Source organism: Camelina sativa, chromosome 4 (assembly GCF_030686135.1).
Source record: "Camelina sativa cultivar CO46 ecotype springtype chromosome 4, ASM3068613v1".
Classification (NCBI taxonomy): domain Eukaryota; kingdom Viridiplantae; phylum Streptophyta; class Magnoliopsida; order Brassicales; family Brassicaceae; genus Camelina; species Camelina sativa.
Window position 1 is genome coordinate 2,177,960 of NC_141883.1, and position 18,620 is coordinate 2,196,579.

An 18,620-nucleotide genomic window follows, 5' to 3' on the forward strand; every position below is an offset into this window, starting at 1 on the left:
AAAAATTTCACGTATGAGACATAACTTTTACAGGAAAGAAACGCAGATTTGAATAAAACAAAAAAAAACTTTAGCTACATATTATTTTTTACACAAACATATATTGGTTATTGGATAATAATTATCTTATAATAATTTTATTTAAATCTATATATCTCGTACATAATGTGGATTATTACCTCGTTATCTATTATCGTTGGTCTAACAAGGTTATGTGGCTACTACAACAGTTGTTCTTCGATAAGGCCATCTTTCAAGAGAACTTTCAACACCTTGTGGGTATCTTTACAATCTTATATGCTCTTTTTCTTAACATTTACCAGAAACAGATAAGTCTTAAACAATGCATTTAACACAAAATTAAATAAGAAATAACTTAATCCAATTAAGATGGTAATTATAGAGAATGGTTGTAACGCTCCAACCACTATCTCTTTTAGTGGGCTTATGTCTAATTCTGATCCATGGAACTACCTTTTTTGTGGGTCTCACGTTTTTTAACAGGCAGTTTGTTTAGAAATTATTTGATGATGGCATTTTAATTTGTTTCTTATATTTGATGTTGAATATATAATGTCGGGAAACTCATTGCATCGAGAATTTGAGATCGAAAATCTCGGCCATGGATTAAAAATCAATGTGTTGAGAGTGGTTCCTATTGTTTAGAAAATTTTATTAGGGGTGGGGAATGAAAATCTTGTTTTCAAAAATTGAAAACTTAATAATACCTTCAAATTTGTAGGTTTTTTCCCAAATGTAATTGAAAAATGTATAATGTATATAGATATTATTATATATTAGATATAGAATTTTAAGTCATATAGATATATTACATTGCCTTTTTTATCACAACATTTAATTCTAGTCAACAAAATTAAATATATTATCTTTTTTGGTCACGTGATATGACTCTAGTCAACGAAAATAATTATATTGCCTTTTTTAGTTTTGTCACAACAATATAAATAGGGAAGCTAGAGTAAACATTTTGATTCATTCATAAATCAAAATATGAAGATGATTGTAAAGCTCTCTGCAATAGCAATGGTGGTTACTCTACTTCTTTTTGTGTCCGACATTGCGCAGGCTAGGACCGACCCTAGTTCTTCTACACCAAATCTAAAATTCCAAACCCATACAAAACCAATCCACCGACTACTAGCTGCCCTAACAGAGCCAATTTCTCATCTACATAACATAGTTGCGAAGCTATCCGTGAACCAAATTCTCTGGCCTCCAGGTCAAACTCCTTGTTTTCCATGGTACAAGCATTGCCCCCCAGCCGTATCTACAACCCGATCCTCATCTCCATAAATTCATATGTTTTTTTCTTGTTTTAAAATGCTTAAAATAATGTAAATGTTTCAGTAAAATTAAAATAAATGAAATACATGACAACATTTTACTCATTTATTTCATAAGTTATCATTTTCATATACTCCTATTAGTTTGTTCACAAAATGCGTTATTTAATATTATCAACTAGATCAATACCCATGCTATTGTACGAGTTTAATTTTATTTTAGGTTTGAACTATATTTTATATAAAAATTGTGTATATTTTTTATATGTGAAAATAACCTAATATATCATAAATGAGTTAAAAAATTACTTTTCTTATTTGGTTATTTGAATAATTACTACGATTGATTGTGATTCTTATTAGACATTTATACCTTTATTGAAAATAATTTTTAGCATTAATTTGTACTGATATGGACTACACTTAATGTCGTGTACTTCCGAATCGAAATAATATAGGGATACGAAAAACAACTTACTTTAACCCAAACGAAATTCACTATACGCTGTTGTATACCATCTCCGATGTAACAAAAATAAACTATTGCATAAACTAATTCACGTAACTAAAGCCTACGTTTTTTTTTTTTGAAAATTTGTGAATTTCCATTGAAGAAAATATATTGTACATGATACAATAACTTGGGTACAAAAAGAAAGATCTTGCTAAAAAAAAAATTAAAAAACAAGAGCTATCTTAGAAAGTGCTAAAACTATTGCATTAGAGAAATCTTAGCCAATCTTGCATAAGATGGTTGAATGGTTTCCGATGATTTTTTGCTATGATTGCATCCCTTATCTGCCTGTCCACTATCTTGAACAGAATATGGGCCGGTGTCGTGATGTGGTTATGTAGACGATTGTTCCTTTCTATCCAGATGGCGTAGAGGGACTGCCTGAGCAACCAAACGCCGAAGGAAGAGCTTTGAGGAAGAATCAGGTATGTCGAGCCATGATGAAAATGCCTCCCATGTGTGAAAGACAAAAGAATTGTACCCTAGTCTCGTTGTTGTTTGCAACCAGATGTCTTCGCTGTACTCGCAATGGAGGAAGAGATGATCACGAGTCTCAGGGAAAGTACCACAAATGCAGCAGGTAGTTTCAATCTGCATTCCCCAGCTTGCCAACCTGGTTCTCGTGGGGAGCCGATTGAGATGCGTTAGCCACATCATGAAGGCGTGTCTTGGGATAGCACCTTTGTACCACACATGCTTTGTCCAAACAAGTGCTTCTTGTCTCTCCCTTAGTGTTTCCCAGGTGTGTTTAGTACTGAAAGTACCAGAAGTGTTACCTTGCGTGCACCAATGGAAACAATCCTGGTCCAAACTTTGAGCCGGACACTGAACAGTTGTTAGATAAAACTGAAGCATTTCAGCTTGAGGAGATCGAGCTGGACGTAGGAGCCAGCCATTCAGAGAGGAAGCAAGTGCCACAATCCCATTTAGAGGAATACCAGTTTGAACTGGCCCTGTTGGCCCCATGAACTGAATAAGTTGTCCGAATGGAGTCCAGTTGTCGAACCAAAAGCTTGCATGTTGTCAATTGCCCACGACGCATCTCAGGAAAGAATTGGCTAAGGGTCGAAGATGAAGCAGAGTTTTCCACGTCCAGGAGGTATGCTTCTTCTCGTCAATTTTCCAAAGAATCTCATCTCTTATTTTGTTGTTCTTAATCCATTGAACCCATAGAGAATCCGCTGCTGAAAGAAGCTTCGAAATGAGCTTTAGGCATAGCGTTCTGTTCCAGGTGGCCATTCGTCTAAAACCCAGTCCCCCTTCTTCCTTTGGTAAACAGAGAGTTGACCAAGCTACTTTTGCATTTGCTTATTTCGTTATATCACCTGTCCACAAAAAGTTAGCACAGAGACTCTCAATGTTTTGCAAACACCCTTTGGGGAGGATGAATGCAGAAGCCCAAAAGTTTATGGTGCCGTATATAACAGAGGAAATGAGTTCCTTTCTTCCTGCATATGACAGAGCACGAGCAGAACAGTTGGAGAAGTTTGCTGAGATTCTGTCTATTAGGGGCCTGTACTCTGCCATACGGAGCTTACGATGCATCAGTGGCAGTCCAAGGTACCGAATGGGCAGTGAACCAAACTTGAAACCAATAGAGGCCATCCGTTCGGTTTCAGGCTGGTTCACTCATGCGATGAACAAATCAGTCTTGTCCATGTTCGTATGCAATCCCGAGATCTTAGAGAAGTCATGGAGGACCTTAGTGATGTTTTCCAGGGAGTTGTAGCTTCCATAAAAAAACACCATTATGTCGTCTGCAAAAGCCAAATGAGTTACCTGCGGGTTCTCTGCTGAAGGATGGTGTCCAATACAGGCATTGTTGTATTGACTGTTTAACATTTGAGAGAACACCTCCATGGCTAGGGTGAACAAATAAGGGGATATTGAGTCCCCTTGACGAAGTCCCATTGCACCTTTAAAGTAGCCACAAGATTCCCCATTGACATAAACTGAGAAAGACGGTGTCGTAACACACTCTCTAATCAGATTACCAAAAATGCTCTGGAAACTCCATGGCCTTAAGAACATTGATGATGAAATCCAAGTGGATAGAGTCAAAAGCTTTCCTGAGGTCGACCTTTAACATGCCACGATGTGATATCCGCTTGATTGTACCCCTGGATAAGCTCTATCGCTAGGAGAACATTTTCCACTAAGAGACGCCCCGGTATGAAGGTTGACTGAGTATTTGAGATAAGGTCCAGTAAGACAGACTTGAGTCTATTTGCCAAGAGCTTTGAAATGACCTTGTAAATTGTGTTGCAGCACGCAATGGGACCGAAGTCAGTCATTTTTGCCGCGTTTGATGTCTTGGGAATAAGAGTCATAAGCGTAGAGTTCCACTGCTTGAGAATCTTGCTAGAATTGAAAAACTCAAAAACTGCACCAACTAGATCCGAACCCACAATATCCCATTGAGCTGTGAAGAACTCAACAGGGTAACCGTTTGGTCCAGACGCCTTGTTTTTCGGGAGAGAGAACACCGCTGTTTTAAATTCCTCAGGGGTGACAGGAGTTGATAGAGCATGTATTGCGGAGACAGAGCACCTTTTAGGAACAATAGACGCTATACACTATCGAGGGAGGGTTGGCTGAAGATTCAGTTCCAAGAAAATGTTGAAAGTAGTCCACCGCTAGCTTTTGAATTCCTTGCTTTGAGTCTACCATCTGGTCATTTTGATCAAACAGGTAAAGTATCTGGTTTTGAAGTTGAGGAGAACGGATGATTCTATGAAAGAACTTCGAGTTCTTGTCTCCTTCCTCAAGCCAACAGATGCGCGCCTTTTGTCTTAGATAAGATTCCTCAGCTTGAGATAAGATGCACCATTGTCTATGAGCAGTTTTCTCACTCTCAATCGTCTGAGGGGAAGGAGATCTTAGCAGAGCCTGTTGAGAGATCTGAAGGTCTTCATATGCTTCTCTCACACGCTTTTCAATATCTGAGTAATTATCTTTAGCTAATGCTCTGATGATTACCTTTAATTCTTTTAGCTTTTTGGAGAGCTTCAACATCTTGGAACAGTCAAAAGAGAGGGCATTCCACCACAACTTTACCAGCGGAGAGAAGTCAAGATTACGATTGAGAAGGGTCAAGAACTTGAAGGGGGCTCTCTGCTTCGGTTTTTCTGTATCCAAGAAGACGCAGCAGGGGCTATGATCCAAGAACCCAGGTTCACCGAAAACTCCTATGGAGGATGGGAAGCAGTGGAACCAATCATCATTAACAAGGATTCTGTCTAGTTTCTTTGCCACGTGTCCTGTATCTTGTTTGTTTGACCAAGTGAATGTATTACCATAGAAAGGCAGATCTGATAGCTTGGCAATGGACAAGCATTGACTGAGGGCACGCATTCCTCTAGAAGACGAGGCAGTGGGTGTCACAGAGTGTTCATGTGGGTAAAGTGTCTTGTTAAAGTCCCCGATGACTAACCACGGTTTGTTCAAGACGAGATGCAAGTGAGATAGATCTTGAAGCTCCTGCCATAAGGCTTTACGCTCCTCACTACACACTGAGGAAGCATAGACTACCGAGACAACGAGTTCCTCAAACACAAAAGGTAACTTCACCAGACAGACCATAATTTGGAGAGAAGAAGACAAAATTGTTACCTGCATCGAAGGGTGCCAAAGGACCCAGATCTTTCCAAGATCTGAGAAAGGATAGTTAGCCGCACCACATAAGACAAGATACGCTGTGCTTTGTCAGGACTAACATGGGTTTCTAGAATCCCACCAAAAAGAGGCTTATGATGCTTTAGCCAATTCCTAAAATTTCTTTGCTTTACAGGGTCGTTTAAACCTCTTACATTACGACAAAAAATATCCATAAAAGGGATATAGATTTAGAGGGATAAAGGGCCTCTAACCCTTGCTCGAGAATCCTTCTTCTTCAGGAGACGCTTGGAGATAACTTTGAGGAAATGATCAGAGTCAGCTTCTGGGTTATCATCTTCGTCTGAGGCACTATCATGCTCAGAGTGTTTCCCTTGAATATCCTCCAGCCCCGGAGGCACATGAGAGAAAAGACTCGTTGTCAGGTCTACACAAAGGTTTGCACCCTCCTGATTGAGACTGAGAGTTGAAGGCAGTGTGTGGTAGGCAGACTGAGGGGGTACCATACTGATACTCGCTTCTCCCTGTACTTGTGGCACAACTTGAGACTTCCCAGCGGAGTTTTGTTTATCGATAGGAGGCACATGGATCAGATGAGTAGCTGAGGGTTTATGAGGGATCACTGAGGCACTTTTCTCTACAATTGGCAGTTGACTAAGAATAGGGGCCTTACCATTGCTTTTATCCTTCTTTACTCGGGGGCAGAGCAAACCAGTATGTTTTACTGAGCCACAAACATTACATAGAGGAGGAGCAGAGGTGCATCTAGATATGGTGTGGCCTATCTTTTTGCAATGACTGCACACAGAAGGCAACCATGGACTGGAAACGTGGATTCTCTTAATTTGGCCGGATTCAAATCTAGCGTTGACAGCCTCAGGGAGTGGTTTACGCGGGTCAATGACCGTGTACACCTTCGCCACCTCAATGTTGATTAGCTTCTTCGTGTGAGGGTGAAAACATACCGGGTGTCCTACCAAACCAGCAATATGCTCAAGACCTTCACGATTGAAGAATTCCATGAGGACATCATGAAAGTCAAGCCAGACGGGAACAAGTGACAGCTCCAGCTTCTTTGGAGTAATGTCAGGAGACCATTTTGCGACGAACATCGTTTAGCCATCGACTTGCCACAGACACTGGCTAAGAATTCGTCTTCGAGCATTCAGGCAGGGGGCTTTAAAGAGAAAAGAGTGACCCTCCATTTTGGAGACTGTAATATCTCTACGTTGCTTACTCCATATACCATTCACAATAGCGTGCACCACACCTCTGGTGGGAGGTTCTTCGTAGAATTGGCCTAGGATAAAGCTATCCCAAGCTTTCTTGTTTTTCTCAATGACTGTGTTGGGGATATTCACGCAGGTTTCACCTGATTCGAGAGTGAAAGGGGTACCTCTTTTCTGCAGGGGATTAGAGGAGTCTTTAATTAGAGCTTTCCATGGGGAAGCTTCTTCAAGTTGCGGGGGATTCACCGGATTAACTACAATTGGAGGTGAAATCGCATGAACGGTAATACTATTAGGGCACAATTGCTCCCCAGTTGTAGCTTGAACATCAATTGAAGGTACAACAACCGGGTTAGTGGCGGGTGTAGCCTCTGGCCTAGAAATTGGGGGTCTAGGGTTTCTGGGGGCCACAACGACTGTCCCTGCAGGAGGAACTGTGGCAGTGGCGGACGTTTCATTGTTGGCTGACATCTTAGGGGATGCAGGCAATACTTTTGTTGGAGAGCAGATCGAGGCTTCCCCAGCAGAGATTGGAGACTCTGTCGGAGTATGAGTCGAGAGGGAGGAGACAGAGGTTGCGGACCCAGTGGGAGTACTGCGGGGAGGCTTTTTTTAGATCTTTGTTTGCCCATAAAGGGCGGTGGAGACCGACGCCGAGATCGGCGAAAGTGGATCGAAAAGGAAAAGGATCGCGTGTTTGAGAGAGAAAGTCAACCCTATTTTCAACTAAAGCCTACGTTATGAGAAAGAGATTCACATTAGAAGGTTTTGGCCAGCCACTTTGCTTAACCTTTCATACTCCATTTCTCCTTAACTTTACCTAGGTTAATTACATCCATATATATACTACTACTACTTTTATTTTAACCTACTTACCTACCTTAATTGTTTTTTCACATCAGCAACACACAAAATAGCCCATCGACCGAAACTGATTCACCAACGGAAGAGCCGAACTCCATCCTACACCCTGATCATACACATCAACAATGATTAAGCTATGTGATAATTCATGAACATTTAGTGAACTTTAAAAGGTTTATGAATATTTTCTTGTCACAAAATTGATAACCCAAAAAAAAAAATACCATCTAATATTGATACCTCATGATGAGTCCTCGCTCAAGATTCTCTCAGCGGGCAGTAAAATCACCCGGTATTGTAACCTGCAATGGAGGAGATCCAGTGTTAGGAATAAATAAGATTCATAACTTTTTTTTCCATTCCATCATTGTAAAAAAAAAAACGTAAGTTAGTGTTTCTTTACTTGATGTGTTTTTTAGGTATCATACTATCATAAATCTATATTACTTCATCCAAATGCATTAAGTTATATATGACTGCGATTAACATCAGAGTGGCTTTATAAAATGATCTCTCGGAAACGACTTAAAATAGGTAAGCTGGAAACAAATCATCCCATCATATTTTGGCCGAAGTAGTAGATATTCACTAATCACTATGTTGTGTGAAAATTATTCAAAAAGTGTATATATATATATACATATGTATATGTATATATATATATATATTATTAAGTGTTGATTATATAATTTTACTACTGTCAAAATTCACATGCAAACTGAGTGATGGATGGATCGTTGCCGTATAATGAAAGATATGAAAATATTTTATTCTGGCTCTTAATTTGTTTTTAGCTGACCGATAAATATATATAAAAGTACGGATTGTATTTTCTTACACGTTACGTCCAACCATCGCACTACCATAGTATTATTTTTTTCTTTCCTCTGCCATACTTTTGTTCTTGATAATATTATTTCCATGTAAATAGTGTATACATACAAAAAAAATTAAGAGGAAAAAAAACAGAAATCTAGTGTCAATAAAGTGATTGCACGTAAAAAAAACAAGTCCATTTAAAATATTCGAGCGGTCGCGCATTTGCTCGCTGGTAAACATTCGTGCGCATTTGCTACCGAGTCCGGTCCACCGTGTTGGATTCGGCTCTACAGTTGGACGTCGAGAGGAGTCAAAGGAGTTCTGTTAAGGTTGTGTCATCTCAGGATGGTGTCTCAGCCACGGTTTCAATGGGTTTGGGTTCGGGTGAACAAAAGTTATGGCTAAAGGCGGCGCAGAAACATACTTTCACGAAACAGGATTTTGTAGTTACAGAGTTTGAGGGGAAGCAGCGTGTGGTAGTTCCGAAGGATGTGTTTGTTGACGCAAAGCCATTGTGGAAAGATTTCGTCATCGGCAAATTTCTCAATGAAAAAGCTCCCATGTGGGGAAGATTCATATGATTGTCAATAAGATCTGGAGACTGGGTGATAAATCTTCACTTATTGATGTAATAGTGGTTAATGCAACCACTGTCAAATTTCGTGTGCGTAGTGAGAGTATCAGGCATCGAATATTAAATCATGGGATGTGGAACATAGGTGGTATTCCCATGATCCTCTCTAAACGGACGCCGTTTGCAGAGGAAGCACAACCAGCACTGAAATCAGTTCCATTGTGGGTTGTCCTGAAGAATGTACCGTACACCATGTTTACTAATAAGGGATTGCAGTTTCTGGCTAGTGCAGTGGGTACACCCCTACGCTTACATCCAAAAACAGAGGCATGCTCAAGTTTTGAGGAAGCACAAATTCTGGTGGAGGCTGATCTCACAAAGACTTTACCAGTAGAGTATCACTTGGCTGGCGAAGAGGAGGGGGAGTTAGATATTGTGGTTACATATTATTATCCTTGGCTACCTCCTCAATGTCGTCAGTGTCGTAAATGGGGACATCTGCAGGCTGCTTGTCTGACAACAGCAGTATTGACTGAGCTACCAGTTTCTACCAAGGGTGTGGTGAAGGAAAAGGAGATTACGGGGTCTGGTCACCTGGGAACTCCTACTGGGAAATTACACGACGGTCTGTAGAGGCAAGTTTGGATAGAGTAGAGGCTCATGTGACCGACTCTATGGATACAGGGGGAGAACATGAGTGGATCACACCACAAAAAATGGGTCATATATCTGTCTCTAGTCCAAATAAAATGTTGCCGTCGTTGCAGTCTAGGGAGGGATCTCTGTTATCTAATTCTTACTCGGTTCTGAGTGAGAGGAATGAGGAAGACGAGGCAGAGGATGAGGACGAGGAGGTGCAGGATGTCTCTAAGGAGATAGAGGCAAATCCCCCTATATTTGCTGCCACTGGTAGTTCTCTTGCAGCTACTCTTGACTCTACTTTACCTGCACAGGCGGACTCTATTGCGCCTGCGGTGGGAAGAAACGGACGTGGAGGAAAAGCTACTGTCACCATGCGGGAATCTGTCCCACGTGCTTCAAAAAATGCTCATAAATTTGTTACCAACCTTTCTACTCAACCTCTACGAGATCAGAGTAGGACAGGTACCCAATAATAACTTATGTCGAGTTTCTTTTGGAATGTTCGTAGTTTCAACAAAGTGTCTAAACATTCCGTAGTTCGAGATTGGGTAAAGAAAGGTAATTTTCAGTTTGGTTGTATCTTGGAAACAAGGGTAAAGGAAACTAAAGCTGCAGATATTCTTGCTTCAGTTTTTCCTGATTGGTCTTCTTTAACTAACTATCCTTTCAATCGTAGAGGAAGGATATGGGTGGTATGGAATTCAAATGTTCGTCTCACGTCGTGTTACACAAGTAGTCAACTGATCACCTGCTCGGTTCTGCTGGAAAGAGCAGAAAATGAGTTTTTTTGTTTCTTTTGTGTATGAAGCTAATGGTGTTGAAGAAAGAAAAGCACCGTGGGAGGATTTGAAATTTCACCTAGACTCTCCATTGTTCTGTAGCAAACCATGGATGGTCTTTGGTGATTTTAATGAAATTTTGAAGGGCATTCTCGGATAACCAACCTACAATGTCTCAGGGAATGCGTGATTTTCAGACGGTTGTACAGCATTGTTCATTCAGTGACTTGCAATCTCACAGTCCGCTGTACATTTGGTGTAATAAGCGTGAGTTTGGTCTTATTTGTAAGAAACTTGACAGAGTTCTTGTCAATGATGTTTGTCTGGCTGAGTATCAACAGTCATATGGTGTCTTTGAGGCGGGAGGCTGCTCTGATCATTTACGGTGCCGCATTAAGATTGGGGGAGAAAAATCACGACTGCGACGACCATTTAAGTTCTGCAACGCTTTGGTAGAGGATGAAAATTTTGTGCCCATGGTTAAAGAGTTCTGGGATGGTACTGAGAGTTTGTTTCACTCGACTTCAGCAATGTACCGGTTCTCCAAAAAATTAAAAGCCTTGAAACCGCACATAAAGAAGTTAAGTCGTGATCGTTTGGGAAATTTACAAAAAAGAGCTAAAGACGCGTTTGCACATCTCTGTACTTGTCAGACTGAAACATTGCAGAATCCAACTGATCAAACAATGCGGAGGGAAGCGGTTGCTTATAGTTGTTGGCTGTTTGTAGCAAGGTTGGAGGAAAAGTTTTTAAAACAAAAACCTAAATTACACTGGCTAAAGGTTGGAGATGGGAACAATAAGGTTTTTCACCGTGCAACTAAGGCCCGAGAAGCACGTAATGCGATAAAGGAGGTTCAGTGTTTGGATGGTAGTATAGCAGATACACAAGACACAATTAAGCAGGAGGCAGAGAGATTTTTTCGTGAATTTCTGGGACATAAGATGCTTAACTATCAAGCAATTGATGAGACTGAGCTCTCGACTCTATTACCGTATTGGTTCTCGGAAGTGGATCAGACAATGTTGGTGCAGGATGTCACGGAGACTGAGATACGAGATGTCTTATTCTCTATGCCAAGGGATAAGAGTCCTGGTCTTGATGGATACACCGTGGAGTTCCTTCAGGCGACATGGTCTGTCATTAAGAGTGATTTTGTTGCCTCGGTCCAATCTTTCTTTAAATTTGGCTTTTTACCGAAGGGTGTAAACACAACCATTCTAGCTCTAATTCCCAAGAAGAGAGAGGTGAAAGAGATGAGGGACTATAGGCCTATTTCTTGCTGCAATGTGACATATAAGGTGATCTCCAAGCTTATTGCTAACAGGCTTAAACAGCTTCTGCCTGATTTTATTTCTCCAAATTAGTCTGCTTTTGTCAAGGATAGGCTTTTAATGGAGAATGTCCTCCTGGCTTCTGAGATATTTGCTAATTACCATAAGGATATTGTGTCAACTAGAAGTGCTATAAAGATTGATATCTCTAAGGCATTTGACTTTGTTCAATGGCCTTTTTTGCTTAGTGTTCTTCGCACTCTGCACTTCCTGATGCAATTTATCAAGTGGATTGAGCTTTGCATTACCACTGCTTCCTTCTCAGTTCAAGTGAATGGTGAGTTGTCTGGACTTTTTCGCAGTGAAAGAGGGTTGAGACAAGGTTGTTCTTTATCTCCATATCTCTTTGTGATTTGCATGCAAGTCTTGTCTGCATTGCTTGATAAAGCAGCCAAGGAGAGACGTGTCGGTTACCACCCGCAATGTAAGAATATCAGTCTCACACACTTGTGTTTTGCTGATGACTTATTGGTGTTTACTGATGGAACCAAAACGTCTATTGAGGGTATTCTTCAGACTTTCCATCACTTTGTAGGCGTCTCAGGACTGAATATAAGTCTAGAGAAATCTACACTGTACATGGCCGGAGTCACAACCACTGAACAGACTGAGATTCTTCGCTCATTCCCATTCGCTCCAGGAACTCTACCAGTTCGCTATCTCGGTTTGCCCCTCTTAACCAAGCGTATGACAACCTCCGACTATACACCGCTCCTAGAGCGTATTAGAGATAAATTCAGAAGCTGGACATGGCGATATTTGTTTTTTGGGGGGCGTCTACAGCTCATTAGTTATGTCATTCAAAGCCTCACAAACATCTGGATGTCTGCCTTCCGCTTGCCAACAGCTTGTACAAAAGAGATAGACAGTATGTGCTCTGCTTTTTTTGTGGTCGGGTCCCTCTCTTAATACCAAAAAAGCAAAGGTCTCATGGACTGATGTCTGTTTACCAATGGAAGAAGGTGGATTCGGTTTGCGTTCCTTGAAAGAAACAAATAAGGTGAGTTGTTTGAAACTCATCTGGAGAATGTTGTCGTCGAACTCCTTATGGGTGGAATGGCTACGAGCTTACTTACTCAACAAGGGTTCTTTTTGGTCTATCGAAGATAACACTACTTCTGATTCCTGGATGTGGAGAAAGTTACTCAAATACCGAGCCTTAGCCGTGGATTTTGTTCGGTATGAGGTTAAGAATGGAGAGTGTATCTCCTTTTGGCATGATAATTGGTCGCCACTGGGCTGTTTATTCAATATTGCAGGCCCTGGGGTACAATTGATATGGGGATTGGCCTCCACGCCACTGTTGCGGAAGCACTCACTCATCGTCAACGCCACCACCGAGTAGACCACATGAATCAGATAGAAGCAGTTCTCATGACATTACGAAACAAAGGACTATTGGAAACAGAGGACGTTGTCCTTTGGCGGGGAAAAGGTGATCAGTTTAAGACTAAATTTAGCACAAAAGACACTTGGAAGCATACACGGATATCCCGATAGAGACATCCATGGGCACCTGGTATCTGGTTTTCCCAGGGCACTCCTAAGTTCACCTTTATAGTGTGGTTAGCAACACTAAACCACTTGACAATGGGTGATCGCATGTTGTCCTGGAATTCTCGGATTGACACCTCCTGTTTGTTTTGCTCTTCACAAGAAAGCCGAAACCATCTTTTTTTTACTGTTCTTACTCCTCAATGTTTGGACAGGTCTAGTCTCTAAGGTACTTATGACCAAGTTCTCTACGGACTGGGACAGTAACCTGCATCTCCTAGTAGACACATCTTTGGGGTCTGCTACTCTGTTTCTATTGCGCTATGCTTTCCAGGCCTCGATTTACTCACTCTGGCAAGAGCGAAATAGACATCGCCATGGAGAGACACCAATATCTTCTGTTCAGCTCATCAAAAATCTAGACAGACAGGTCCGGAACAGGCTGCTCTCGCTTCAAGCTGGAGGAAAGTTCACAAGTTACATGGAGCAGTGGTTGGGATCACGCTAAAGGCACCAGTTTATAAAATCAAACTCTAGCTTTTTATCAACAAAAAGAATTAACTACATGTTGCACTTGATATAAACATTACTTTTTTTTAGAATAAATTTTACATTTTATTAAAAAAAAAAAAAAAAAAAACAACAACAACAACAAAAAAAAAGAAGCACTTTGCTAACAAAATTTGGAAATAAAACACAATTTTACGAGTAGAAGAAGGGACTGAAATTTTTTTTTTTATTATCGGTAAAGCTTCCGTTTAGAAAACGTAGTTACTTCCATCTTTTCATCATTTGTTTCAAATGTTGTATTTAAATGGTTTATATGTATCCTGTAAAACTTTGGTTATATAATGCTATCGATTTGCCATGTTAATAAAAAAACACAATTGTATTAGGAACAATAACGAAGCATGCATGTAATAACAAAAATTGTAGTACTTTATTTTTTATAAAACAAAATAAACTTTAAAGAACTACAGACGTTTAGATTAAGCATGCGCCCTTTGGCTTTTATCGCTCATAGGATCACTCGAAGGCAAAATGTTTTCTTTACTTGCATTGTAACCTCCAAATGCACAATGTTGCAACAAAGAATATTGTTTGTTTTTTATATAAATTTGGTGTTGTAAACTAGAAAATTCAAAGGTTGAAATCTTTTATTCTTATTCATAATGTCTCAACGAGGTTACATATATATAGGGTACAAAGACTTAGGTAAAAACCAACTAGGAAAAGGAACAAGGCCAATGGGCCTATGTCCGATGGGCCGCACACGGACGGGCCGTACATGGGCCTCATGTCATGGACAGTAAACGAGCCGGTCTATGGAGTCCACTAAGTGTTTTACAACACTCCCCCTTGGACGATATGACCGTGCCGATGCTAAGGGATCGATGCAATACGCTTGGGGGTACTGCCTCATTAAAACTTTACCAGGAAAACCCAATGGGACAAAACCATGGTGAAGGAAAAAGAGTACAGCACGCATTGCTCCCCCTGTTCCAAGCATCACTCTAAGTCCTTAAGCCTCCGCATTCCAATCTGGTGTGTGAGCTTCCTGAATGTTGTTGTCGGCAATGATTTGGTGAAGAGATCGGTTGAGTTGTCGCATGACTGTACTTGTACTACTCGAACTTCTCCGGCCTTTTGTAGTTCATGTGTGAAGAAGAACTTGGGCAGTATGTGCTTCGTCCGATCTCCCTTGATGTACCCTTCCTTGAGCTGTGCGATACAAGCCATATTGTCCTCATAGATTACGGTTGCTTCCTTATTGTCGTCCATGCCACTATCGGTCCGGATGTGTTGTGTCATGGACCGTAACCACACACACTCACGGCTGGCTTCGTGTATTGCTAGGATCTCCGCGTGGTTTGAGGATGTGGCCACGATGGTCTGCTTCATGGAACGCCATGAGACTGTTGTACCACCATGCGTGAATACGTACCCGGTTTGAGACCTAGAGTTGTGTGGATCCGATAAGTAACCTGCATCAGCAAAACCAACTAAACCATCTCTGTTATAGTTAGTATAAAATAAACCGAAATCTACCGTTCCTTGTAGGTAACGCAGGACGTGTTTAATACCGTTCTAGTGCCTTATAGTCGGACAAGAACTAAATCTTGCTAGGAGATTCACGGCAAAACATATGTCCGGTCTAGTGTGGCTAGCCAAGAACATTAACGCTCCAATTGCACTGAGTTATGGCATTTCAGGTCCGAGAACTTCCTCATCGGCCTTCTTTGGACCAAATGGATCTTTATCCAAGTCTAAGCTTCTAACAACCATTGGGCTGGTCAATGGGTGAGCTTTGTCCATATTAAACCTTTTGAGTACCTTTTCTGTATATGCCTTTTGATGCACAAGGATTCCATTATTTATGTACTCAAGTTGTAGCCCCAAACAGAATTTTGTCTTACCTAGGTCTTTCATTTCAAATTATTTCTTGAGATATTCTACTGTTTGGGCAATTTCACCAGAAGTTCCAAGGATGTTTAAATCATCCACATAAACTGCTATTATAACAAACTCTTTGTTTGCAAACTTCTTTATAAATAGACATGGACTGATTGGGTCATTATTATAGCCTACTTTAGCTAAATATTCACTTAATCGGTTATACCACATCCGACCACTTTGTTTCAGTCCATAAAGGGATTTGTCCAGCCTTATGCAGTACTGTTCTCGAGAACCACTCTTATCTTTGAGCTCAAAACCTTCTGGTAATCTCATATAGATTTCATTATCCAGTGGACCATATAAGTATGCGGTTACAACATCCATTAACCGCAAATCCAGTTTTTCTCTTATAGCCAAACTTATCAAGTACCGAAATGTTGTTGCATCCATCACAGGGGAGTATGTCTCCTCATAATCTATGCCTGGTCTTTGAGAGAATCCTTGTGCTACAAGCCGTGCTTTGTATCTCACGATTTCATTCTTCTCATTTCTCTTTCTTACAAAGACCCACTTATGTCCAACTGGTTTAATTTCAGGTGTTATCCTTAAGATCGGACCAACCACACTTCTCTTCTTTAAAGAGTTTAACTCCACGTCAATGGCTTCTTTCCACTTTAGCCAATCTTTACTTTGAGTGCACTCTAATATAGACGTGGGTTCATGATCCTCATTCATTTCAAGTGCTACCTTGTATGCAAATATATCATCGATGTCGACATCTTTACGGTTCCATTTAATTCCAGACATTATATAGTTTATTGAGATCTCATCATTATCTATACCTTCAGGTCCTTGAGGTTCAGCATCCCGAACCTCACTTGGTACCTTAGGACTTGCCGCGGCCATGTCTGTATTTTCTATAATTCCCTTAACCTCGGTCTGTTTTGCACCTTTAGACTTCCGAGGGTTCTTATCTTTGGAACCTAATGGTCTACCTCGTTTTAAACGTGGGTTAGACATTGTAGCAACTTGATTATTGTGTTCCTTCTGAACATCAATACGTACTGGTGCATTGTAAGATGGTATGTACGATTTTGTTACTCTCTTTGGGTCAGCAAAGGAATCTGGCAATTGTATAGCTAGCTTTTACAAATGTATAATTTTCTGGACCTCTGCATCACAGGCTAGAGTCCGAGGATCTTGCCAATTCAAGGATGTTTGATTTCATGTTATTTCTTTAACCAGCTTGCTAGTCTCTCCACCCAACATAGGGAATTCGGATTCTGTAAATTGACAGTCCGCGTATCTGGCCTTAAGTAAATCTCCTGTGGTTGGCTCAAGATACTTTATAATGGTGGGAGACTCATATCCAACATATATTCCCATCCTCCTTTGAGGTCCCATCTTAGTTCTCTGTGGTGGAGCAATCGGTACATAAACGGCACAACCGAATGTTTTGAGATGGGATATGTTTGGCTCATAACCCGTTAATAGTTGGGATGGTGAATATTTGTGTTCACTAGATGGCCTGATGCGTATTAGTTCTGCTGCATGTAAAACTGCGTGTCCCCAAGCCGACACAGGGAGCTTCGATCTCATTAACAATGGTCGAGCTATCAATTATATTCGTTTAATGAATGATTCAGCTAATCCATTTTGTGCGTGGACATGTGCCACGGGATGTTCCACACTTACTCCCATGGACATACAGTAATCATTAAACGCTTGGGATATAAACTCATCAGCATTGTCTAGACGTATAGTCTTAAGTGGAAAATCTGGAAAATGTGCTCTTAATCTTATAATCTGAGCTAACATCCTAGCAAATGCTAGATTCCTTGTGGATAACAAGCAAACGTGTGACCATCTGGTTGATGCATCGATCATAACCATAAAATATCTAAACGTCCCACACGGTGGGTGTATTGGTCCACATATATCACCTTGTATCCTTTCCAGAAAATTTAAAGTCTCTTTATGAACTTTGGCTGGTGAGGGCCGTATTATAAGTTTCCCTTGTGCACATGCTACACATGTGAGATTTTTTAGGGATAACTTTCCTTTCTTTAAGGTTGTGCCCATTTGAACTATCAATTAGTTTACGCATCATGTTCTTTCCCGGATGGCCAAGCCGGTCATGCCATAGAGTGAACTGTTCATTGAACATTTTGTGCTTTGCCAAGTTAGCTTCTATCATGTTAATCTTAGCATGGTATAAACCAGTGGCTAGTGCAGGTATAGTCTCAAGGACCTTCTTATGGTCATTCACATTTTTTGTAATGTATAAAAATACTTTGCTTCCTTCACCCTTTGTTTCAATATGATAACCATTCAAACGAATGTCTTTAAAGCTCAATAAGCTTCTCTTAGAGCTGGGTGAGTACAATGCATCACATAGTTCTATATGTGTGCCATTAGGCAATAATATGTGTGCCTGGCCGTAGCCTTCAATTAAATTTGTTATACCCGCAATTGTACTAACATTGGCATTTTTCAATATGAGGTTTATAAAATATCTTTTGTCTATTAAAATTGTGTGGCTGGATCCACTGTCCACCACTAGCACACTCATATCCTCAGCCATTTCTATAATGACAATAATTTTTATTTTAAACTTTAATAAAATAAGCAAAGAAATATCATTGAAATTAAACCAAAATAATTAAAGCATGAAAGCATAGAAATTAAACCAAATCCATAACTAAAATTAGTTATCTTCCTTTAAACAATCGGAAGTCTCAAAATCTAGTAAATCATCATTCTCATGGTCGAAGTCTTCTTCACCATCGAGATGTACATAGTTGGCCTCTGGAGTCTTCTTCAAAATCTCTTGATATGCATCAATGAGATGTCTAGGCGTTCTGCAGTTCTTAGCCCAGTGGTTGGACATACCACATCGGTGACAAACCGATTTAGCCTTGATTTGCGGTTTAAAGGACCCACGGCCCCTACCACTGCGGCCACGGCCACCATGGCCGTAACCATCAAAACGGCTTGCCTGGCCCCAACGACCACCACGTCCTCTGCCACCACGGCCATGGCATAAGTGTCTTTC

The 18,620-nt window shown here is 40.6% G+C and overlaps 1 protein-coding gene across 1 annotated transcript; it reads right to left on the reverse strand.

The window, feature by feature from the left end:
• Positions 1 to 2,151: 2,151 nt before the first annotated feature.
• Positions 2,152 to 2,784, reverse strand: LOC147945229 (uncharacterized). Its single transcript, XM_087509162.1, has one exon. It carries the CDS (start codon positions 2,782 to 2,784, stop codon positions 2,152 to 2,154), a length of 633 nt encoding a protein of 210 aa, XP_087365288.1.
• Between the last annotated feature and the right edge of the window lie 15,836 nt (positions 2,785 to 18,620).